This window comes from Neovison vison, chromosome X (assembly GCF_020171115.1).
Source record: "Neovison vison isolate M4711 chromosome X, ASM_NN_V1, whole genome shotgun sequence".
In the NCBI taxonomy this organism is placed as follows: Eukaryota; Metazoa; Chordata; class Mammalia; order Carnivora; family Mustelidae; genus Neogale; species Neogale vison.
In genome coordinates this window covers 65,715,034-65,740,336 of record NC_058105.1, presented here as the reverse complement: position 1 = coordinate 65,740,336, position 25,303 = coordinate 65,715,034, and the positions used below count along the sequence as shown (strand labels likewise).

At 36.0% G+C, this 25,303-nt stretch overlaps 1 protein-coding gene across 6 annotated transcripts in view; it reads right to left on the bottom strand.

Annotated features, from left to right (window-relative positions):
• ATRX (ATRX chromatin remodeler) overlaps nucleotides 1-25,303 on the bottom strand; it is a 300,930-nt gene that overhangs the window by 150,948 nt on the left and 124,679 nt on the right. For all 6 annotated transcript variants that reach the window (XM_044234659.1, XM_044234661.1, XM_044234660.1 and 3 more), the window contains 5 exons: nucleotides 24,819-24,952; nucleotides 24,208-24,384; nucleotides 17,660-17,753; nucleotides 6,145-6,247; nucleotides 4,366-4,584 (listed from right to left, as the gene is read on the bottom strand). In XM_044234659.1, coding sequence (XP_044090594.1) covers nucleotides 4,366-4,584; nucleotides 6,145-6,247; nucleotides 17,660-17,753; nucleotides 24,208-24,384; nucleotides 24,819-24,952 — 727 coding nt within the window. The remainder of the gene's footprint in view (nucleotides 1-4,365; nucleotides 4,585-6,144; nucleotides 6,248-17,659; nucleotides 17,754-24,207; nucleotides 24,385-24,818; nucleotides 24,953-25,303) is intronic.

The following is a 25,303-nucleotide window of genomic DNA, read 5'->3' as shown; positions in this document are numbered from 1 at the left end:
CTCCCTGATATGAGGAAGTGGTGATGCAACATGGGGGCTTAAGTGGGTAAGAGAAGAATAAATGAAACAAGATGGGATTGGGAGGGAGACAAACCATAAGTGACTCTTAATCTCACAAAACAAACTGAGGGTTGCTGGGGGGAGGGGGGTTGGGAGAAGGGGGGTGGGGTGATGGACATTGGGGAGGGTATGTGCTTTGGTGAGTGCTGTGAAGTGTGTAAACCTGGCGATTCACAGACCTGTACCCCTGGGGATAAAAATATATGTTTATAAAAAATAAAAAATAAAAAAAAAAGAAATAAAACTGTCTTTGTTCACAGATGAAATGATTTCATATAGAGAAAATCCAAACAAATAATGAAAAAATCCAGGAACTCAGTGATTAGAGCAAGGTTGCAGGATGTAAGGTTAATATACAAAAGATAGTGCTTTCCTATATACTAGCAATGAAGAAATGGAATTTGAAATTAAAGTTAAACATGCACATACCATATGGCCCAGTAATACCACTTCTAGATATTTTTCCAAGGGAAATGAAAACATCTTTCTACACAAAGACCTGTACAGAAATATTTATAACAAATTGATTCGTAAGCCAAAAATAACCCAATCGTCCATCAATAAGTAAATAACCTGTAGCCTATCCATACAGTGGAATAGTACTCTACAAACATAAAGTACCTGGAACACATAAACATGAATGAATCTCAAAATTGTTAAACTGAAAATTACATAAAAGAACATATGTGATTTCATTGACACGAAACTTTAAAAAAGACAAATATAATCTATGGTGATAAAAGCAGATCATAGATTCCCTATAGCTAGGTATACAGGGTTGAGGACTGACCAAGAAGTACTGATTAAAGTTTTCTACATCTTAAATGCGGCAATGGCTACTAGGAAGTATACTTTTGATAAAATCCTTTGATTGTGAACTTAGTATAGGAAATACATCATATGTAATTGGTGGCTATACAAATGTGTATTAAATTTCTTGAGAAATGGGGCACCTGGGTGGCTCAGTCAGTTAAGCATCTGCCTTCAGCTTGGGTCATGATCTCAGGGTCCTGGGACCAAGCCCCACATCAGGCTCCCTGCTCAGCAGGGAACCTGCTTCTCCTCCTCCTCCTTCCTCACCCTCTCCCTGCTGCTCCCCTGCTTGTACTCTCTCTGTCAAATAAATAAATAAGATCAAATAAATGAATGAATGAATGTATTTCTTCGAACAGTTTACTTAGGCAAAAGCATTGCAAGTGGCTAAAAATGGTGGAATGAACATATTTCTTCAATAAAATGACATGAAAGAACAAAAAAGTTATAATCCCATAGGTGAAAAAGAAAAAAGAGGAAGATCTTGGCAGAAATGAAGCGTTAACAAAACTGTGAAAGCTATAAGGCATATGGACAAATGTCATATGACGTAACAAAATAAAGAAGGTTGAAACTTAAGTTCCCGTAGAGAAGAAAAACAACAATAACCACATATTTGATATTCCTCAGAAGTTTAAGGACAAGGAGGCATCAGTTAACACAAATAGTTCAGGAGAAGTGTGGAGTGAAAGCCAGAAAATTGGTTGAAAGGCTAAATAAGGAAGAGTCACACCTACCAGATCGCCAAATTAGTCCATTATTAAAGTAAGATGACTAATCCAACTGAAAATCTCTGGGAAGTATAGTGCATGGGAAAATAAGTATCTATGAAGTAAGAGATCCAAAACAAGAAATGGGTGAGGTGAGGAAATTCCAAGAAGAGTGAAAGTAATGAAACAGATCAGATTAGAAGTGGGGGAAAAAAGGCTCCAAGAGCATCATTTCAAAGAAAAAAACAAAAAAACTAACCTGATCATTCACTTGATGTGTTAAAGTTACTGAGGAATTTTAGGGTTCTGCCAAATATACAGGAAATTAAGTAGTCAAAAGTATGCAGAAAGACAAAAAAAATCAAAAACATTATTAATTCTAGGAAAAGCAAACAAAAAAGGACAAAGGAATGTAATCATCATGCACTATGTGTATATACACATACATATATGTGTTTGTATGAGAAATATATGCAATATACACTATGTAGCCCTTTTGTGAATATTTAAATAGATACAGGCATGCAAACAGTGACAAATAATTCCACCAGAACTGTGGTATAACCACACTAAGAGAATGGGAGGAGGAAAGTCTGTCTTTGTCAGGCAGTATATGACAAATCCACAACTATCATATAACAATGGTAATGTTTAAAACTGAAAAATAAAAAATAAAATTATATGCCTACTAAACAGAAACATAAAGTAAAAGCAAAGAATAGCTAGAAGAACTGAGTCATCACCTTTGAGTACAGTCTGGGTAAAATGGAAGACTACTGATTTTTCAATACAGCTTTATGGTAATACTTGATTTTTTAAAAGCACATAGATTCAATTTAGTAAATGAAAAAAAATTAATTAGAAAATAAACATTATAAAACAATGAAATGTACGGGGAACATGTTAATATATATTTAAATTACATGAAATAAGAGGGGAAGGAAAATACAGCATATACAGTCACATACAGTGACTGCAGTTATGTGAAAAACATGTATATATACTGATAGGGATCAGAAGAAGAAAATGATAATATAGAATTTTAATGTCTACTTATCAAATGCTATTATTCAAATTTTTAAATAAAATTTAAATAACATCACAAAAAGAGACACCTACTCTTAGATGTACCTCTAAGTAAGATGCAAGATGAGGTATATATTACCACCCATGAGTATTTTTGCCAAGAACTGAATCTGGTCAGACCTCTATATCCAACAGTTTAAAGAACATATAGGAACCAGTGAAAATACACCACAGAAATGGGATCAGCAAAGCTCAAAATATAGGAAATTCTACACAAATAATCTAGCTCTTTAAACTCTTGTACAATAAAATGAAAATAGACATGAGGTATAACATCCAAATGCAACGTACTAGGTACTAAGACTTTCTTAATTTCCTAATTCATACCACACATTTTTAAAACCATTGTTATTTGGGCACCTGGGTGGCTCAGTTGGTTAAGCATCCAACTCTTGGTTTGGCTCAGGTCATGATTTTGGGGTCATGGGACTGAAGCCCTGCATCAGGCTCGGAGATCAGTGGGGAATCTATTTGGGATTCTCTCTGTCCCTCCCCACCACCCATGCTTCCTCTCTTTCTCAAATAAGTAAATAAATCTTTAAAAACCACTAATATGTTTCTGAGGAAAATGAAAGAATTTGGAATATTAGCTAGATATTTGATGATACTATGGGATTAATGATAATTTTTAAGTCTAATAATGGTACTGTAATAATGTCTAAGGGTATTTATCTTTTGACAATATAGTCTGAACTATATATACACAGAATGAGATGATTTCTGAGACTTCTCCAAAGTAATCTGAAGAAAATAGATGAAACAAGATGGCCATGTGTTGGTAACTGCTGAAGTTGAGTATCTGGTACATGGAGATTTGTAGTACTATTCCCTCTGCCTGTAAATGTTCTTGAAAACTATCATGATTAAAAAAGAAAGTTTACTTAAAAAATTAAAATCTTTGGGATGCCTGGGTGGCTCAGCCAGTTATGTGGCTACCTTCAGCTTACGTCATGATACTAAAGTTCTGGGATCAAGTCCCACATCAAGCTCCTTGCTCAGCAGGGAGCCTGCTTCTCTCTCTGCCTGCCTCTCCCCCTCCCCCTGCTTATGCGTGCATACTCACTCACTCTTTTTCTGAATTAAAAGAAAATGAAAGGCTTAACCAAAAAAATTAAAATCTTTTATGAATTTAAGCAATATATTTAAATATTTAAAATATTTAATTAATATTTATTATTTAATTTTATTTATTTTTATTATTTAAATTATATTTAAAGATTTAAAGATTTTTCTGCCCCAGATAAAACACAATCACTTTGGTGAGAATTCAAGAATCTTAAGTCATTTCATGTATCTAATTATACTAATATAGCCTAAAGAAGATTTTTAAGTTGCATAAAATAGGGTTGAGTGGGTGGCCCAGTCGGTTATACATCCAACTCTTGATTTTAGCTCAGGTCATGATCTCAGGGTCATTGGATCAAGCCCCACGTTGAGCTCTATACTCAGTGCAGAGTCTGTTTGTCCCTCTCCATTTGCTCCTTTCCCACTTGCATACTCGCTTGCTATCTCCAAAATAAATAAATAAAATCTTCTGAAATTAAAGTTGTATAAAATATTGTTAATAGGGAAAAGCAAGTATAATTAAAAATCTGTGGGGATTATAACATTCTATTCTTAAAATACTGAGTAATATATGTTTGTGTGAAGCTATTAAAGTCCTATTTTTTGAAATCATAAATAAAAACTGGTTTACCTCTCTCAATTTTTCTCGTTCACGCTCCCTCTCAGCAATACGTTTTCGCCTCTCTTCCTCTTCCTTAAGAGCATTCTGTGTCTCAGTTCTTAGTTTATCATCTTTAAGAATTTTTCTAATTTTCTTTCTGCCTTTTCCAGGAGACTTGGAATCATCATTTTCATCTTCTTCTTCTTCCTCTTCATCTTCCTCCTCTTCTTTATCCTCTTCAGAATTACTCTACAGAATTTAAATGATCAAAGGTAAATACCACAAAGTTGTCTAATTTACCCATTTCATATTCCAATAATTAATATACTAAGAAAAGGTTAAAGAAAACATACTGAGAAGCTTTAGATTATACTTTGCAATAAAAAAAGAGCATTTAAAAAACACCCCAGAAAGTGGCGGGGGGGTGGGAGGTTGGGGTACCAGGTGGTGGGTATTATAGAGGGCACGGCTTGCATGGAGCACTGGGTGTGGTGAAAAAATAATGAATACTGTTTTTCTGAAAATAAATAAATTGGAAAAAAAAATTAAAAAAATTAAAAACAACCCAGAAAAGGGGGCAAAGAAATGCAACAAGCATCTCTCCAAAGATGATACAGAAATATTCAGTTAATCATGTGAAAAGATGTTCAACATTACTTGTCATTAGGGAAATTTAAATCAAAACCATAAAGGAGATACTATCTTGTACCCCTTAGGATGGGTATTAGAAAAAGACCAAAAAAAAAAAAGTAACAAGTTTTGGTGAGAATTTGGAATAACCAGAACCCTGGTACACCGGGAAAACAATGTGATGGTGCCTCAAAAAGTTAAACATAGAATTACCAGATGCTCCACCAATTCCGTATTTCAGATTATAACCAAAATATATAAAGCAGGGACTAAAATATTCCTACACCCACATTCACAACACCATTACTCAAAATAGCCTAAGATGGAAACAATCCCAATGTCCATCAACAAAAGAATGGGTAAACACAATGATATATATATACAATAGAATATTATTTAGCATTAAAAAGAAGGAAATTGTGATATAGTCTACAATATGGATGAACCCTGAAAACATTGTCAGTGAAATAAACCACACACAAAAGGACACATAACTATATGACTTTTGTTAATAGGAGGTACCTAAAATAGGCAAATTCATAAACAGAGAAATTAGATGAGGTTATAAGGGGCTGGGTACAGAGTTTCCAATTTTGAATTTAATTAAGACCACTGAAATGTACTGTTAATTTGATTAAGACCACTGAAATGTATAGTTAAAGGATCATTTTTTAAAAAGACCACTCCCATCCCTGGCCAAGGAGAATGTGAATGCATCATGTTACAGATTCATTCTGTACTCACAGAGTGAAACATATTACAGAGAATTTCTACTTTACATAATCCTGCTTATATATAAGAAACAAATTTGCTAACATCACTTCTGGAAGAAATCTACTCACACGTGAGTCATTATTCAGAATAAAATGTTATATGTCTTCAGAAAATCGAACACTACACATCAACTTTATAGGCCCAAGAGCGTAAAACAATGAAAAAGAGCAACTTAAAATTTCCATCAGACTTAGTTAAGAAACAGAAAAAAAAAACCGATAATGTGTCAGAGTATTTCTGCATACTTATACATTCAGTAAGTCAATCCTTCTACAAAGTGTTAAAAGTGTTAAAAATAAACCAGCAGAATTAAACTAATAAATGGAATGCAGAAAAGGAAGTTACATATTTAGTACACTCTACTATAGTTATAATTCAAGCACATAATAACATAATAAACATTACCTTGTTTTCACTGGATGAGTCTTCTTGAACCTTAATGCGTCGCCTTTTCTTTTTCTGTTTATAACTCCGCTGATTTTCTTCCAACTCTGCTTTCTTTGCAGACCTAAAAATCATTTAAAATGCAAAATGAAATACTTCATGATGAATTTCCTTAAATTAATTACATACTATTCTACAGCTTATTTACCTTTGCACACATTCCTAAAAAAGAAAAGGAAAACAAAAAGCAAAAAAAAAAATCTTCACTAGATAACCCTTAATTTTAATCCAACAATCAATATTTTAAGTTATAGAGAGGGGAGGTTTGGCGTAAATAATAAAATGGATGAGGGGACCTGGGTGGCTCAATTGGTTAAGAAACCAACTCTTGATTTTGGCTCAGGTCATAATCTCAGGTCATAGGATCCAGCCCCATGTGGAGTCTGCTTTGAATTCTCTCTCTCCTTCTCCCTCTGCCCTTCACCCCAACTCACTCATGCTCTAAAATAAATAAAATTACACTAACAATGAAAATACAGAAAGGGAAATTAGAGAATCGATTCCATTTACTATAGCACCAAGAACCATAAGATACCTGGGAATAAACCTAACCAAAGAGGTAAAGGACATGTACTCGAGGAACTACAGAACACTCATGAAAGAAATTGAAGAAGACACAAATAGATGGAAGACCATTCCATGCTCTTGGATCGGAAGAATAAACATTGTTAAAATGTCTATACTGCCTAGAGCAATCTATACTTTTAATGCCATTCTGATCAAAATTCCACCGGCATTCTTCAAAGAGCTGGAGCAAATAATCTAAAATTTGTATGGAATCAGAAGAGACCCCGAATCGCTAAGGAAATGTTGAAAAACAAAAATAAAGCTGGCGGCATCAACTTACCTGATTTCAAGCTTTATTACAAAGCTGTGATCACCAAGACAGCATGGTACTGGCATAAAAACAGATACATAGACCAGTGGAACAGAGTAGAGAGCCCTGATATGGACCCTCAACTCTATGGTCAATTAATCTTCGACAAAACAGGAAAAACTATACAGTGGAAAAAAGACAGTCTCTTCAATAAATGGTGCTGGGAAAACTGGACAGCTATATGTAGAAGAATGAAACTCGACCATTCTCTTACACCGTACACAAAGATCAACTCAAAATGGATAAAAGACCTCAATGTGAGACAGGAATCCATCAGAATCCTAGAGGAGAACATAGGCAGTAATCTCTTCGATATCAGCCACAGCAACTTCTTTCAAGATAGGTCTCCAAAGCAAAGGAAACAAAAGCAAAAATAAACTTTTGGGACTTCATCAAAATCAAAAGCTTCTGCACAGCAAAGGAAACAGTCAAAAAAAACAAAGAGGCAACCCACGGAATGGGAGAAGATATTTGAAAATGACAGTACAGACAAAAGGTTGATATCCAGGAACTATAATGAACTCCTCAAACTCAACACACACAAAACAGGCAAACACATCAAAAAATGGGCAGAAGATATGAACAGACACTTCTCCAATCAAGACATACAAATGGCTACCAGACACATGAAAAAATGTTCATCATCATTAGCCCTCAGGGAGATTCAAATTAAAACCACATTGAGATATCACCTTACACCAGTGAGAATGGCCAAAATTAACAAAACAGGAAACAACATGTGTTAGAGAGGATGTGGAGAAAGGGGAACCCTCTTCCACTGTTGGTGGGAATGCAAGTTGGTGCAGCCTCTTTGGAGAACAGTGTGGAGATTCCTCAAGAAATTAAAAATAGAACTTCCTTATGACCCTGCCATTGCACTCCTGGGTATTTACCCCAAAGATACAGATGTCGTGAAAAGAAGGGCCATCTGTACCCCAATGTTTATAGCAGCAATGGCCACGGTCGCCAAACTATGGAAAGAACCAAGATGCCCTTCAACGGATGAATGGATAAGGAAGATGTGGTCCATATACACTATGGAGTATTATGCCTCCATCAGAAAGGATGAAAACCCAACTTTTGTAGCAACATGGACGGGACTGGAAGAGATTATGCTGAGTGAAATAAGTCAAGCAGAGAGAGTCAATTATCATATGGTTTCACTTATTTGTGGAGCATAACCAATAGCATGGAGGACAAGGGGCGTTAGAGAGGAGTAGGGAATTTGGGTAAATTGGAAGGGGAGGTGAACCATGAGAGACTATGGACTCTGAAAAACAATCTGAGGGGTTTGAAGTGGTTGGGGGGGTGGGAGGTTGGGGTACCAGGTGGTGGGTACTATAGAGGGCACGGCTTGCATGGAGCACTGGGTGTGGTGAAAAAATAATGAATACTGTTTTTCTGAAAATAAATAAATTGGAAAAATAAAATAAAATAAAATAAATAAAATTAAGAAAAAAAGATGGAGGGCCTTTAGAAATATTAGTAGCTAATATACAAATGAAAAATATTCACCATCTCTTAGAAGAAAACAGTAACAACAACTTCTGGCAAAAAAAGTACTTCTGGGCTTATAAACTGGTAGACAAAGTTACATATATAAAGACAGTACATTCAGGTCATAAATAACAGACATACAAATCAATGAAAGAGAAATATTGAGTCCAGAAATATAACATTACATTTGTGATCCACTGATTTTTCCACTAGAGTGTCAAGAAAATGCAACAGGTAAAAATTATCTTTTTAATAAATGGTGCTGAGACAACTAGTTATCTACATGCAAAGCAATGAAGTTGGACCCCTATCTTACATCATATATAAAAATTAACTCAAAATGGATCAAAATCCCCCTAAGATATAAGTTCTACCTAACAGACTACTCACTATTCCATTGTTGAAAAGTGAAAAAATGATGGTTTACATATTATGCTGGGGGGAGAAAAAAAATGACCTCTATAAGATAGTTTGAAAATATGTATGACAGGAGGGAGTTAAGATGGCAGAATGGTAGAAGGATTCTAGGCTTCCACACCCCTCACACATAGGTAAATAATTATCAAATCATTCTAAATACCCAAGGAACAGACCTGAAGACTGATAGAGCAAACATCACAATTAGGGGGAAGAGAAGAGGGCACATTCAGGAAGGGAGTAGTGTGGAGAGGGGGTTTAGGGGAGAAATGTATCATGGGTGCTGCAGCAGTGAGGGAGTCCTGGTGGCAGAGAAAGGCAAGAGAGAGCAGAGCACACAGGGATATGCACAAGATGAATACTGCCCCAAAGCCACTGTATGGGAAAACAAAAGGGGCTGATTTTCATGAATTTTTGCAACCAGAAGGACTCAAAGACTGGAGTTTTAAAGGCCCCTGGGCTTCGCTAGGATAGAGACCTGAGGGCGCTGCCCTACTCCTAGACAGAAGGCAGGCAAACAAGCAACTTACAGGAAGATAACACAATTTGAGGCTTGCCTAAGGTGCAATGGGAGAGACTGTTCCCTCCTCCTGGAGTGCATTTATGAGAGGTGGCATTGTATGACCAGGGAGTGCCACCCCCCCGACATCACACACCTCAGCATAGGCACAGTCACAGTTGCTGAGGGCAGCTAACCTGAACACTGGGTATTTGGCCTGATTTACTCCAAATCCAATGACCCTGCACTCTGGAATGACCATTCTTCTGGGTCAAACTTGCATTATTAGTCCATGCAGTCTTCCCAGAGAAGACTGGTGCTGATCCCCACCACACCAGGTCGCTAAAGTTTGGAATTTAAAAAGTCAGCAGACTTAGCTGGGTAGAGCCCAAAGTGCAATACATTGCCAGGCAAGAAGGCAACCTGGAGACAGTGTGAAAACAATGATCTGAAAAACACCTAGAATGTATGAAGGGAAATTATTCACTCATCTGGGAGTGCTTCATTGAGGGTAGCAAGCACAGACTCCCCTCTACAAGGAAAAAAGACCTAGCTGACATCATTTCCTTCAGCCACCCCTTAGCATAAACCAACTTTAGGAAATCGTACAGCACCAACAGTGGTTACCTAATCTGCTTATACCAAGTCTCACACCCCTGAGCTACAGTGTTACTGCTTTTCTCAGGCAAGTATCACTAAGGACCAGCCCAGGAGACCTCTCCCCCAGAAGACCAGCACAAACCCAGGCACGCAAGACATCTACTTACTATAGTGTGCTGCAAAGCTTCCATTCTAGTAGAAACAGCATCACGTCTCTTTTAGAAAGCAGATCAAAGCACAGGTCTTTAAACTTGCCACACTCTGGCCACGTTCCAAATACCAGGCAAGGAGAACCTCTACAGACAACTAAACTGAGGGACAGAGCAACCAAAATCCAGCAGCAGAGTGCACTCAGCACACACCAGAGACACTTCCTGAAGCGCCAGGCCCTGGACAGTGTATGACCTCTTCTTCATAAAGCTGTAACTCTCAGGGAGAAAATATAAAAGGCTTCTCTAACACACAGAAGACAGAAACCTAGACAAAATACCAAGAGATGGAGAAATTCATCTCAAAAGAAAAAAAAAAAAAAACAAGAAAAGGTCATGGAGAGAGATCTAACAGAAACAGGTATAAGTAAGATGCCTGATGGAGAATTTAAAGCAACAATCATAAAGATACTCAATGGACTTCAGAAAAACATGGAAGACATCAGAAAAACCCTTATTAGAAATAAAAAAGGTAAAAAGACAATTAGGCAGAAATTAAAAATGTAGTAACTAAGATTCAAAAGAGACTGGATATAATTACCACAAGGATGGAAGAAACAGACATAGAAGCAAGTCATGTGGAAGACAATTATGGAAAATAATGAAGCTGAACAAAAGAGAGGAAAAATAATGACAGATTACAAGAGTAGATTCAGGGAATGCATTGAGTCCAACAAATGTAATAACATCTGTATCATGGGAGTACCAGAAGAATACAAATTAAAGGGGGCAGAAGGTATATCTGAGAAACTAATAAAGGAAAACTTCCCTAATCTGGGGAATAAAACAGACATATAGATCCAGGAAGCACAGAGAACTCCCATCAACATAAATAAAAGCAGGATAACAAGATATACTGAAGTTAAATTTGTAAAATATAGTCACAAAGAAAAACTCAAAGGCAGAAGACAAACAAAATCCTGAACTTACAAGAGAAGATGCAAAAGAATAGCAGATTTCTCCAAAGAAACCTGACAGGCCAGAAGTCAGTGGCATGATATATGAAACATGCTGAATGGGAAAAATATGCAAACAAGAATACTCTATCCACAAAGGCTATCATTTAGAAGAGAAGTAGATATAAAGAGTATCCCAGACAAACAAAAACTAAGGGAGTTCAATAGCACTAAAACAGCTCAAGAAGAAATATTAAAGAGGACTTTTTGAGTGGGAAAGAAAGACCAAAAGTGAAAAGGACTAGAAAGGAATGGAGAAAATCTCCAGAAACAACAACAAAACAAGTAATACAAAGGCACAAAATCCATATATATCAATAATCACTCTGAATGTAAATGGATGAAATGCTCCAATCAAAAGACAAAGGATATCTGAATGGATAATAAAACAAAACCCATCTATATGCTGCCTACAAGAGTCATTTTAGACCTTAAAGCACCTGCAGATTGAAAATGAGGAGATGGAAAAACATTTATGCTGTAAATGAATGTCCAAGAAAGCCAGAGAAACAATACTTATATCAAGCAAACTAGACTATAAACCAAGACTGTAATAAGAGATAAGGAAGGGCATTGTATCGTAATTGAGGGGTCTAACAAACAAGATCTACTAATTATAAATACTTATGTCCCCAACTTGGGAGCACCCAAATACATAAAACAATTAATAACAAACATAAAGAAACTCATTCACAATAATACAATAATACTAAGGAATATTAACACCTCACTTCCATCAATGGACAGATCATCTAAGCAGAAAATCAACAAGGAAACAATGGCTTTGAATGATAAATGGAAACAGATGGACTTAAAAGATATATTCAGAACATTACATCCTGAAGCAACAAAACACACATTCAAGTGTATATGGGACATTCTACAGAACAGATCACATAACTAGATCACAAATCAGGGCTCAACAAGTACAAGAAAGACTTAGATCACACAATGCATCTTCTCTAACCAAAAGGCTATGAAACTTAAAGTCAACCACAAGAAAATTTTAGGAAGACCACAAATACAAGGTTAAAGAACTAAAGAATGAATGGGTCAAACAGGAAATTAAAAAAGAAATAAAAAACACATGGAAACAAATGAAAATGAAAACACAACAGTCCAAAACCTCTGGGATACAGCAAAAGCAGTCGTAAGATGGAAATACACAGCAATACAAGCCTACCTCAAGAAGCAAGAAAATTCTCAAATAACCTAACTTACACCTAAAGGATCTAGAAAAAGAACAACAAATGAAGCCTAAAGTCACCAGAAGAAGAGAAATATAAAGATTAGAGCAGGAATAAATGACAAACAAAAAAATAGCTGAAAAGATTAAAAAACTGAAGGTGGTTCTTTGAAACACTTAATAAAACTGATAAACCCAGAGTCAGGCTTATCAAAAAGAAGAGAGAAAGGATACAAATAAACAAAATCACAAATGAGAGAAGAGAAATAACCAAAAGCACAGAAATACACAGAAATACAATTATCAGAGAATATTATGAAAAACTATATGTCAGCAAACTGTACAATCTGGAGGAAATAGATAAATTCCAAGAAACAAACAAATAAATAAATAAATAAGTTCCATGAAACGTATAAACATCCAAAACTGAAACAAGAAGAAATAGAGAATGTGAACAGACCAGCAGTCAGCAAAGAAATTGAATTAGTACTCAAAAATCTCCCAACAAACAAAAATCCAGGGCCAGATGGCTTCACAGGGGAATTCTACCAAACATTTAAGGAAGAGTTAATGCCTATTCTTCTGAAACTATTCCAAAACATAGAGATGAAAGAAAAACTATCAAATTCATTCTATGAGGCCAGTATTATTCTAGTACCAAAACCAGACAAAGACTCCATTAAAATAGAAAACTACATGTAGGCCAATATCCCTGATGAACATGGATACAAAAATTCTCAACTACTAAGAAATCTAATCCAGCAGTACATTAAAAGACTCACTGACCATGATCAAGTGGAATTTATTCATGGGCTGCAGGGGTGGTTCAAAATTCACAAATCAGTCAATATCCATTCATGATAAAAACCTTCAATAAAGGGATGAACAGATAAAGAGAATTTGGCATATATATATATGAAATATTACTCAGTCATCAAAAAGAATGAAATCTTGCCATTTACAATGACGTGTTTAGAGCTAGAGAGTATTATGCTAAGCAAAAAAGTCAGTCAGAGAAAGACAAATACCGTATGATTTCACTCACATGTGGAATTTAAGAAACAAAACAGGTGAACATAGAAAAGAAGGAGGCAAACCAGAAAACAGATTCTTGACTGTAGAGAACAGACTGTGGGTTACTGGAGGGGAAGTAGGCAAGGGGGACTGGTTAAACGGGTGATGGATACTAAAGAAGGCACTTGGTATGATGAGCACTGGGTGTTATACGTAAGTGATGAATCACTAAATTCTACCCCTGAAACTAACGTTACACTGTATGTTAACTGGAATTTAAATAAAAGCTTGGGGGAAAAGATGAAAATATGTATGACAAAAGTCTTAAAATTGTGTAACTTGGACTCAACAATGTCACTTTTAGTAATTTACTCTAAATGAGTGTCAATATACACATATGCATATAAATGTGTATGTGTATAACATTGTGTAATAAAAATATTCCCATATCTCTGTTGTGTATATTATACAAAAATTTTTTTAAGACTTATTTATTTGTGGGGGGGAATAGAGGGAGACAGAGAGACAGAGAGAGTCCCAAGTAGATTCTACCCTGAGTGCAGAGCCTGATGTGGAGCTTGATCTCACAACCCTGAGACGAGGACCTGAGCCAAAACCAAGAGTCAGATCCTTAACTGACTGTGCCACCCAGGTGCCCCTACAAATATCTTTTATGACAACAGTATTTATACCAGAAAACACTGAGAACTATCTGAACATACAAATCTAAAAGCTTATCATAAACGTCACAGGGAAAAAAAGGATCAAAGTCCTACATATAATAGGTAAAACTATAAAATTTGTCAATGAAAAGAACAATAAATCTACATGACCTTGGATTTGGCAATGGATTCTGATATGGGTCTTATATCCAGAATACATAAAGCACTGTTATGAATAAACAATAAAACAGTTGCTGTGTTTTCACAGCAACAATAAATCAACAATTAAAAAAACAACAAAAAATCAACAGCAAAAACAATTAAAAATTGGGAAAAGAATTTATTCATTCACACAGATGTTTCTCCAAAGAAGATATACAAATGGCTAGTAAGCACATGCAAAAATGCTCGACATCATTAATCATTTGGGAAAAGTAAATCAAAATCACAATGGCCCATTACATACTCACTAGGTTGGCTATAATAAAAAAAAAAGTTTGTGGGGGAACCTGGGTGGCTCAGTGGGTTAAAGCTTCTGCCTTCAGCTCAGGTCATAATCCCAGGGTCCTGGGATCGAGCCCCACATCAGGCTCTCTGCTCGGCACGGAGCCGGTCTCTCCTCTCTCTGGGCCTGCCTCTCTGCCTACTTGTAATTTCTGTATGTCAAATAAATAAAAATAAAATATTTTTTTAAAAAGTATGTGAAGATGGGACGCCTGGGTGGCTCAGTTGGTTGGACGACTGCCTTCGGCTCAGGGCGTGATCCTGGAGTCCCAGGATCGAGTCCTGCATCGGGCTCCCAGCTCCATGGGGAGTCTGCTTCGCTCTCTGACCTTCTCCTCGCTCGTGCTCTCTCTCACTGTCTCTCTCTCTCTCAAATAAATAAATAAAATCTTAAAAAAAAAAAAAAAGTATGTGAAGATGTACAGAAATCAGAAGTCTGGTGCATTGCTAGTGGAAATATAAAATGATAAGCCACTGTGCAAAACAGTCTGACAGCCGCCTTAGAAAGCTGAGCATAATGTTACCATATGACCCTATAATTCCACTTACAGATATATTCCTATGAATGAATATAAAAATATGACTATGTAAAAATCATATACAAATATTCACAGAAGCATTATACATAATAGCCAAAAAATGGAAACAACCCAAATGTCTACCAACAGATGAAAAAAATGGCAAATAAAATGTGGTACTATCTATACAATGGAATATTATTCAGCCAATCCAAGTAATAAAATAGCCAGGTAACCACAGCAAGATGACAGACTAGGAAGTTCCAGGCTCTTGTTCTCCCACAGAAACACAGAATACACAACATATGGTAAAAAGTAACTTTATGAGAACTCTAGAAACCAGTTAAGAAACTTTAGCAACCAAGTAAGCACCTAATCAAAAGTCACACTTAAAATAGTTGGATATTTTGTAGTGTTTCTGCTTATACTTGTTGTACCCTCTTTCCTGCTCAACTCAAGGAGGTCAGTAGGAAGCTGCCCAATTCTCAGCTTCTCTGCCAGGAAGGAAGGTAAAGAGTGAACTTGCTGGCAATGTTCTGGCTTTTCTAGGGGCTGCCCAAGGGACAGGATTCTGTCTCCCTTAACTCCGAGCACAAAAGCACATACGTAGAGGCTTAACATCACTAACCACTAGAAAAAATACAAATCAAAACTACAGTGAGATAGCACCTCCCAGTATTTAGGATGGTTAGATCCCCTCCCACCCCATAAAAAAAAAAAAACAGAAAAGAACAAGTGGTGGTGAGGATGTAGAAAGAGAAGAGTATGTGCTGTTGGTAAGAATGTAAAATGGTACAGCCACTACAAAAAACAATGTGGCAGTTCCTCAGAGTTAAACACAGAATTACCATATGTGATCCAGCAATTCCACTTCTGGGTATAAAACCGTAAGAACTGAAAGCAGGGACTGAACAGATATTTGTACATCCATGTTCACAGCAGCAAAGGGTGTAAGTAAGCCAAGCGTTCAATGATGGATGAAGAGATAAAATGTGGTATATGCAGACAGGAGAACATTATTTAACCTTAAAAAGGAAGGATACTGTGATCCATGCTGCAACATGGATGACACTTGAGATACTGTACTACGTGAAATAAGCCAGTCACAATAAGACAACAAATAGTATAAGATTCCACTAATATAAGGTACCTACAGGAGTCAAATTCAGAGATAGAAGGTAGAATCGTAGCTTCTTAAGGATGTGGGGAAGGGGGAGTTACTGTTTAATGTGTAAAGAGTTTGTTTTGCAAAATCAAAAAACTTATAGAGATTGGTTGTAGAATGATGTGAGTGAACTTAACACTACTGAACTGTATACTTAATTTTTAAGATAGTAAAGTTTACGTCACATATATTTTATGATCATCTAAAAATATATTTAAAAGATAAAGGTACCAATACAAGATATGCATGAAGTTTGAAAACATGATGCTAACTGAATCATTAAAAAAATACTATATGAAACCAAACATATAAAATGTCCAGAACAGGCACATCAATATACAAAGTAGATTAGCTTTTGCCAGGGAACGGAGGGCAGGAAGAATGGGAATGACTGCTAGTGGGTACAGGGTTTCTTTCTGTGGTGGTAAAAATATTCTCAAACTAGATCGTGGTGGTGGCTGAAGAACTTTGTGAATATTCTAAAAATCACTTATTCTACACTTTAAAATGGTGAGTTTTTGTGTTATGTGAATTCCCAGTTTTAAAAATCTCTCCTTGTATCCCATTGTTATTTGCCTAATGTACAATATGTTGCTATACTCCAGGCACAACCTGTAAGTGCTAATCTAAAAAGATATCAAATGTTTTAAAATTTTTAAGATTGACACCTATGCAGACACATACATCACATTCACAAAAACACAAAGAGCCCATTTGTTAAGTTATAAAAAGATAGTATTATTCTGGGGGAAATACACTAGATCTTAGCCAAAAGGCCAAGATGCAATATTTTGGAGGAAACAAAAAAGTTCTTAGAATGGTTAGTATTATCTAAAATACTACACTAAGAAGTAAGCAGAATTTTAAATAACTACTACCAGTAGCTATGTGTATTAAGAGAACAAACAAATCTTAATTACTATAATACTAGTATATAATTAACATTCAGTGAACATTTACTATCTGCCAAGTAGGCATATTATAAACCCATTCAATGTCCATAATAACCAATTAAGTACTATTGTAATCCCCATTTTTAAAAAGAAACTGAAGCACAGAGTATTCATACAAAGAGCAAATAGTAAAGCCAGGAGGTAGTTTGTCTACAAAGTCTCTTATTTACTACACTATAGCATCCCCCTATGACAACCAAAAAGTACAGTCAAAAGTGTTTTTGCAGTCTGAAAGCCCACCTAATTTATAAGACATAATTCAACCATATATGTTTATATGTATTTTTTTATTTTCATAATTAGTATCAAATCAAAATATTAAATATTTTATTAGTAATAGCAACCTTTCTATAAATAACTTGAAGCATAGTTATTCATATGAATTCTTACAATTTTTGAAAAAGTGATACAATATTTACCTTGTTCTGGGCCGCTGTTCATCTTCAGATTCACTAACTTCTTCACTAACTCCTGATTCCTGGAAATCAGAATCTTCAGAATCTTCACTGCTCACTTAAATAAAAAAAAAAATACTAAGTTATTAAATACTTCCCAACAGAAATTCAATTCACCAAATTTCTCAATACTTTCACATTAAAACATGGACCACTGTGAGACTAGCTATAGTATATACATTCATGGATATTTCACTCATACAGATGAGACCAGTTAATGATTCAAATAGTATTTATAAAAATAATTCAAATGTAGGGGCACCCGGTGGCTCAGTGGGTTAAAGCCTCTGCCTTTGGCTCGGGTCGTGATCTCAGGGTCCTGGGATCGAGCCCCACATCAGGCTCTCTGCTCCTCTGTCTGCCTGCCTCTCTGCCTACTTGTGATCTCTATCTCTGTCAAATAAATAAATAAAATCTTTAAAAAATAATAATAATTCAAATGTATTCTAACTATGGTTATAAAACTATGGTTCTATATTGAAATATAAAGTATTAATTGCGTGTGAATTAACAAAATGAAAATTTAACTATCAATAAAACAAATTCAATAGTACCAAAGGTGAATAAATAGAATTCTAGTTATTCAAAACAAGCAGAATAGGCTGACCAAGATGGAGTAAGGGCAAATTAAGGACTCTTCTGCCATTTATGACAACTAGAAACTATGAACAGAACACATAAAGAAGTGACCTAAGCACTATGAAAAGGAAACAATAGCAGGCAAACTGGGGACTGAAATAAAAACCTGAATAATGACGCCTATAAAATTGGGGTTGAGGCAGTGAGTGTCCCAGGTTTTTTTCACCTCCTTTCTTCCTGGTTTCAACAAGAAGGCAGGCTGGATTCCAAAACTATTGCAGAGGGTGCAATACTGGGAGAACTCCATTTCTAGCCATTGCACTGAGAAAAGGGAGCTGGGCCCTACAAATAATGAGAATAAAGGGAATCCCCAATTTTATTTTTTCTCTCAAAAATTTTATTCTTCTGTACCAAAACTGCCACTGTGACACAGGTATCCAAAACCCCAGGAGAATACCAATCTTTCTGGCCAGAGGAAACCAGGCAGGGAAAATACAAGATGAGCTTGTGGTGCCAGAAAGTAAAGCAGTGCTCAGAACATTATGGGGGTATACTCAAAGGACGTGTGATCCAACTTGAAGAAGCTTCCAATAGCCAAAGCTAAAACAATCTAAGTGACAAAATGAGTAAGTGGGTCACAACTCATAAAATAAAATATCTATAAACCCATATTAACATAAGTAATGGGATAAATAAATAAGGGAAAAGAGACAGCCCTTCCTTACCATTACTAACTGTATAAGTAATGAAAGAAGTAGAAAATCACTGCTAGATAAATGTCACAGTAATTGCTTCAGGCAAGATGAATGCTAGAATTAGTGGGCTGAAGTATGATGAGACACAGGATATTTGAATAGTCTCTCTCCACAAGATATTAATTCAATGTGAACAGAAAAAATAGATATTTTTGCAGTAACCCAGCAGACACCAAATGAACAAAGCAATCAATATTATTACCAGTAATAAGACCTATTGCCATCATATAACCTTGGTGTATGATTAAATGTCACTTCTGTAGTACTTTTGTCAAAATGCATAATAATCTCAATCTAATCTTAAGAAAACATTAGACAAATACATACAGATGGACAGTCCAGAAAGTAAGTGATAAATAGTCTTCAAAACTGTCAAGATCATGAAAGAAAAGAAACTGTCACAGATTGGAGTAGATTAAGGAGACATCACAACTAATAGCAATGTGGCATCCCTACATTGGATTCTGGAACAGAAAAGACATTAGTGGGAAAACAAATAAAAAGCACGTAAGATCTATAGTTTACTTCAGAGGTCAGAAAACATTTTATGTGAGAAGTCTGATGGTAAAGTATTTTCAGCTTTGTAGGCCAAACGGTCTCTGTTGCAACTACTTACCTCCACTCAACGTTGCCACTATAAACACATGAAACAGTGAGTGAGTAAGAACTTGGTTAAGTATAATGTGATTCAGGTATAGCCTTCAGATATAGTTAGCCAACCCCCAGTTTAACCAATTAGTGTTGTATCAATGTTAATCCTGGTTTGGGTTATCATACTATAGTAAGCTTAAAGTGTAAAATTAGGGAAGCTGGGTAGAAGTTATATAGGAACTCTGTACTGTTTTTACAACATTTGTTTAAACCTAAAATTTCAAAACAAATTTGCTGAATGGGAAGAAATCAGAAAGGGAGACAAACCATGACAAACTCTGGACTCTGGGAAACAAACTGAGGGTTACAGAAGGGAGGAGGTGTGGGGGGAGGGGGTAACCAGGTGTATAAAGGAGGGCATGTAATGTGATGGGCACTGGGTGTTATATGCAACTAATGAAACACTGAACGCTATATCAAAAATTAATGAGGTACTAAATGTTGGCTAACTGAACATAAAAAAATTGCTAAAGATCATGACCTGAGATCAAAATCTCTTATCTGGGGGCGCCTGGGTGGCTCAGTCGGTTAAGCCGCTGCCTTCGGCTCAGGTCATGATCTCAGGGTCCTGGGATTGAGTCCCGCATCGGGCTCTCTGCTCAGCAGGGAGCCTCCTCTCTCTCTCTCTGCCTGCCTCTCTGCCTATTTGTGATTTCTCTCTGTCAAATAAATAAATAAAAAATCTTTTTAAAAAAATCTCTTATCTGTTCTATCCAAAAAATAATAATAATAAATTTAAAAAACACAGGCTAACGTAAATAAAGAATTGCTATTAGGGGAAATGGGAATAAGGAATTAGTGTTTAAAGTTTTAGGTTGGGATGATGAAAGAGCTGTGGAGACAGTGTTGACTATTGTACAACAATGTGAATATACCTAACATCACTAAACTGCACACTTAAAAATGGTTTAAATGGTTAAAATTTTATGTTGTATTTTACCACAATAAAAAACAAAAATAAGGGCGCCTGGGTGGCTCAGTTGGTTAAGTGACTGCCTTCAGCTCAGGTTGTGATCCTGGAGTACCAGGATCAGGTCCCACATCGGGCTCCCTGCTCGGCAGGGAATCTGCTTCTCCTGCTGAGCTTTCTCCACTCATACTCTCTCTTTCTTATTCTCTCTCTCTTTCAAATAAATAAATAAAATCTTTAAAAAAACAATAATAATAATAAAAGAACTAAGCAACTGGGAATGTGTAGGAGCACACAGGTCCACATGCACACACATACAAATCCTCTGATTAAGTAAAATTCTAGGAGCACCTGGGTGGCTCAGCTGGTTAAGCATATGCCTTCAGCTCAGGTCATGATCCTAGGGTTCTCGGATTGAGCCCCACATCAGGCTCCCTGCTCAGCGAGGAGTCTGCCTCTCTCTTTGATTTGCCTCTCCCCCACTCTGTCTCACAAAAATAAATAAAATCTTTTTTAAAAAAAAGTAAAATTCTAAACCTATTATTCATTTTTATCACTTTATCTTGAAAATTTTCAAATCTACCAAAAATTTGAAAGCATTATCAAATGAACATCTACAGCCCTTCTCCCTTTTACATCCCTACAATTCACTTATTGTTAAGTTTATCACAGTTGCTTGCTTGCTCTGTATATATGCACAATTTTTTATACTGAACCATTTTATTTTAGTGCAGAAATGATGACACTTTACCCTTAAGCATAAGGATACTGTCCTACATAACTAAGTAACATTATCACACTTAGAAAAATAACATCAGGGGCACCAGTGTGGCTCAGTCAGTCAGGTGTCTGCCTTCAGGTTAGGTCATGATCCTGGAGTCCCAGGACCGAGTTCCACATCACATTGGGCTCCCTACTCAGCAGGGAGTCCCTTTCTCCCTCTGTCCCTGACCCTGCTCTCTTTCACTCTCAAATGAATAAAATCTTTTAAAAAATAACATCAATTTAATATCATCTAATACAAAGACAATAATTACATTTTAAAAATTATCACCAAAATAATATAAGCTTTTTCAAATTTAGGTGAAAAATGAGATTTCACATGTTGCCCCTGATTTACTAAGTCAGCTACTCTCTTGATTTCTCCCCACTGCCTAACTTAAGTTTCCAGACAAAAGAGGCACAACAGAGTTTGCAAAACTTGGAAAATCATGCAACTTTAAATGTAGTATCAATCACTATGATCATAATCCATATTAGAAACATAAATATGATGGGATTTTAGTTTACTCCCTCTTTCACAAACAAATGAAAAAAACGTGGGTAATAAATTACCCACAGAAGAGACAGTGGAAACACAGGTCAAGTCACAAAAAACAAGGTTTTAATAAAATATTTCGAAAGTAACTGTGACTGCTAAAGGACTCTATATTCTGAACTGAGCCCTCAGAAGCAAAATCCCTATCTACCCCTTTGCTGAAGATGCACAGGAACATTAAATTATATAACCTGCTTAAATTACTCAGTTGCTTTATAGAATCTGAAAGACAAGCTTACCGTCATGCTGCAAGGAAATCTTTAAATTAAGCATTCACAAAATGATGTATCATTATTTATTTATTAATAAGAAAATGTCCTTGACATATGAAGTTTACGTACATGGGGGGAAGCCCTCCTTTTCCTCTTAAATGAGTAACTTCTGATCAACAGCCCTTTAAATATTCAGGATTCCAAGATTCTTTCCTTAGCCCTTCATCTGTACAACATTAGAGGCTCTCCTAGGCCATCTCATCTAATTTGTCATATTAAAAATATACCATGACAACTCTAAAAACCTGACAATCATCCCAGACTTCTTTCTTTCACATCAGTTAACAAGAGCTAACAATTCAGTCTATGACACAAATCAATTCTCCTCTTCAACAACCACACTTGGTATCAACTATAGCAGTATCCTCCAAGTAGATGCAAATCTAAGCTCTGAGTATCACAGTAATAGGCAACTAATCTGATCATATTATATTCTTGGTTACAGTCTTTCAGTGGGAACAATGAGTGGTTGGGCTGAGACTGTGATTCAGAAGTACTAGTAACCAAAGTCCTGTGCCATACATGTTCATCAAGCTCTGTGCTTATAAAATGTGCCCTTGTCTATATGTATAGTATACATCAAAGTTGTTTTAAAAAGTGGTGATATTCCGGGATGCCTGGGTAGCTCAGTTGATTAAAGCAGCTCCCTCTGGCTCAGGTCATGATCCCAGGGCCCCAGGATTGAGCCCCACATCAGGCTCCCTGCTCATGGGGGAACCTGCTTCTCCCTCTCCGTCTGTCTGCCACTCTGCCTACTTGCTCTATCTCTCTGTCAAATAAATAAAATCTTAAAAAAATAGTGGTATTCCTCTGTGGCTATACTAAAAACAACTCAATTGTATGCTGTAAACAGGCAAACTGTATGGTTTATTAATTACATCTCAATCCAACTATAATTCAAGAAAATTTAAAAATAGAAGTATTTTTTAAAATTAAAAAAATAAAGGAAACTTTCTATGGCCCTTCAGCTTATAGAGCCTATTGTACTCCTCAGACACTTCCAAGAATGTTTTCCTATTCCTAGTGGCAAAAAAGGAGCTTATTTGCCCTCCAGGGGTTTGGCAGTAAAGTTTTCAGAATCTGCCCCTAATAAAACAGTTACTTTGAACATTTTGTTAGCCAAAATGCTCAGGTAAATTTCACATTTAAGCTTTCAATATAAATTTCACACTTAATTTTTCAATATAAAAAATTAAGTGATTACTTAAGAATGCTCTCCCCCAATGTTCAAGTAAAATGGACACACCAAAGAGGTGTGGAATGTTTACTCTACAGCCTCACGTACCCGTGGGTCCACTGCCAAGTACTCCAATTTAAGAAATGAAAGCTTAGTGTGTAAACCTAGCGATTCACAGACCTGTACCCCTGGGGCTAATAATACATTATATGTTTATTAAAAAAATTAAAAATTAAAAAAAAGAAAGAAACGAAAACTTACAAGTGTCTCCAGCACTTGATGTCTGTCTTGGCCCAGCTTCATTTCCTGATGTTACTTTCCCTATTCCCTCCTACAGTCTAGCTATACCATGTTAACCGCATCCTGTCTACCACCTGCCAAACAGCTTGCAGAGGCTTCTAAAGTTTTTTCCCTGCTTATATTATAAATACAATAATATAAATAATATATATTATAAATCTTCACATCTACCTGCTTCTCAATTACAACCTGGTCTGCTGAGTGAAACTCTTCATCTTTGTGAAGTCATCTCTGGGGATAACTGCCATCCCCCAAGAAGATAAAGAAATCTTCCTTTGTGCCACACTATACAATACCTCTGTTATAGAAAACATCCCTCATAGTGCTAAATTTCATATATTATTAATGTCAATAATTCTCATAAAAGTACTGATACCAAGCACAAGATGGGGGAGGGTCACAGGGAGAAGCAGACACCCCACTGAGCAGGGAACCTGATGCAGGACTTGGTCCTGGGACTCAGGGATCATGACCTGAGGGGAAAGCAGATGCTTAACTGACTGAGCCACCCACGCACCACCTCCTTACATTCAGAATTAAAATGTCTTACCTTTCCTTCTATTTCTGCCTTTGGCTTCTTTGTGTTCTTTAGGCTTCATCTTTTTTTCTTCTCCAGATTCTCCATCACTCACAGTGAGTTTGTGCCTCAAAAGCCTATGTCTGTACCTTGGCTTCTTAGATTCTTCAGAATCTGAATCTGATTCAGAATGGAGTTGAATTTTTGCTTCTAAATGGAGAAAATCAGTAAAGCCTTCAGACTTTTTTCCTTTAAAATGTTTTATAAAACTATTTAATTACCAAGACTTATGAAAAAGATCAGAGCTTGCATTTACTTTGATAACAATGGTAATACCAATCTCATATATCAGACTTGATTACTATGATTAAATATTGATTAAAAATCACCAATAGACACTTGTAGATTTTTTAAAAAGTAAAAAAAAATTTGCTTTAAAAATCATCTGTTTATTGGCAAAAACTGACAAAATGTGCACAATTACTACCAGATACTCAAAAGGAGTAAAGGTAGTAGTAAAGTTTTAAATATTTTAATAAACTCCAAATGCATATATTATGAAATTTCATGCTCAGATAGTCCTCAAAGACTGAACTGGTCAAACAATCAAGTTATGAGATCCTATACTTCTCGTTGGAGCTCACCCTCATCTCCCAGGTTTTCTTCACTGTGTTTTCCAGTTCTTTTTTTCCCCTCTTCTGGTTCATCATCTGAAGATCCATCCTCATCAGAGGAAAGATTGGCTTTAATTTCTTCTAAAAGCATCTTCTTGGCAATTCTTGAGTAAAAAGACAGTAAAAAAAAAACTATATATTTGGTAGTGAAGTATAACAAATTTAAAAAAAAACTTCTATCAAAATAGAAATAAATGTGCAAAAAGATGTTATACTGTCAGTAGAAGACTACCAAAACCACATTTTAACTAAGCTATCAACCAAAACTGTTGAAAATGCTCTTAGTACTGATTTTTATCTTCCAATTCTATATACTTCTGCCATTTATTTAAAAATATGAGGGACATTTCTACCATTTTGACCAACTGCAATTTCATGCTGCATAATCTTCTAATCCTATATTTGCTCTGCTGCCATCATCCAACAGCTACAGTATCAGACAGGCCCATGTAATA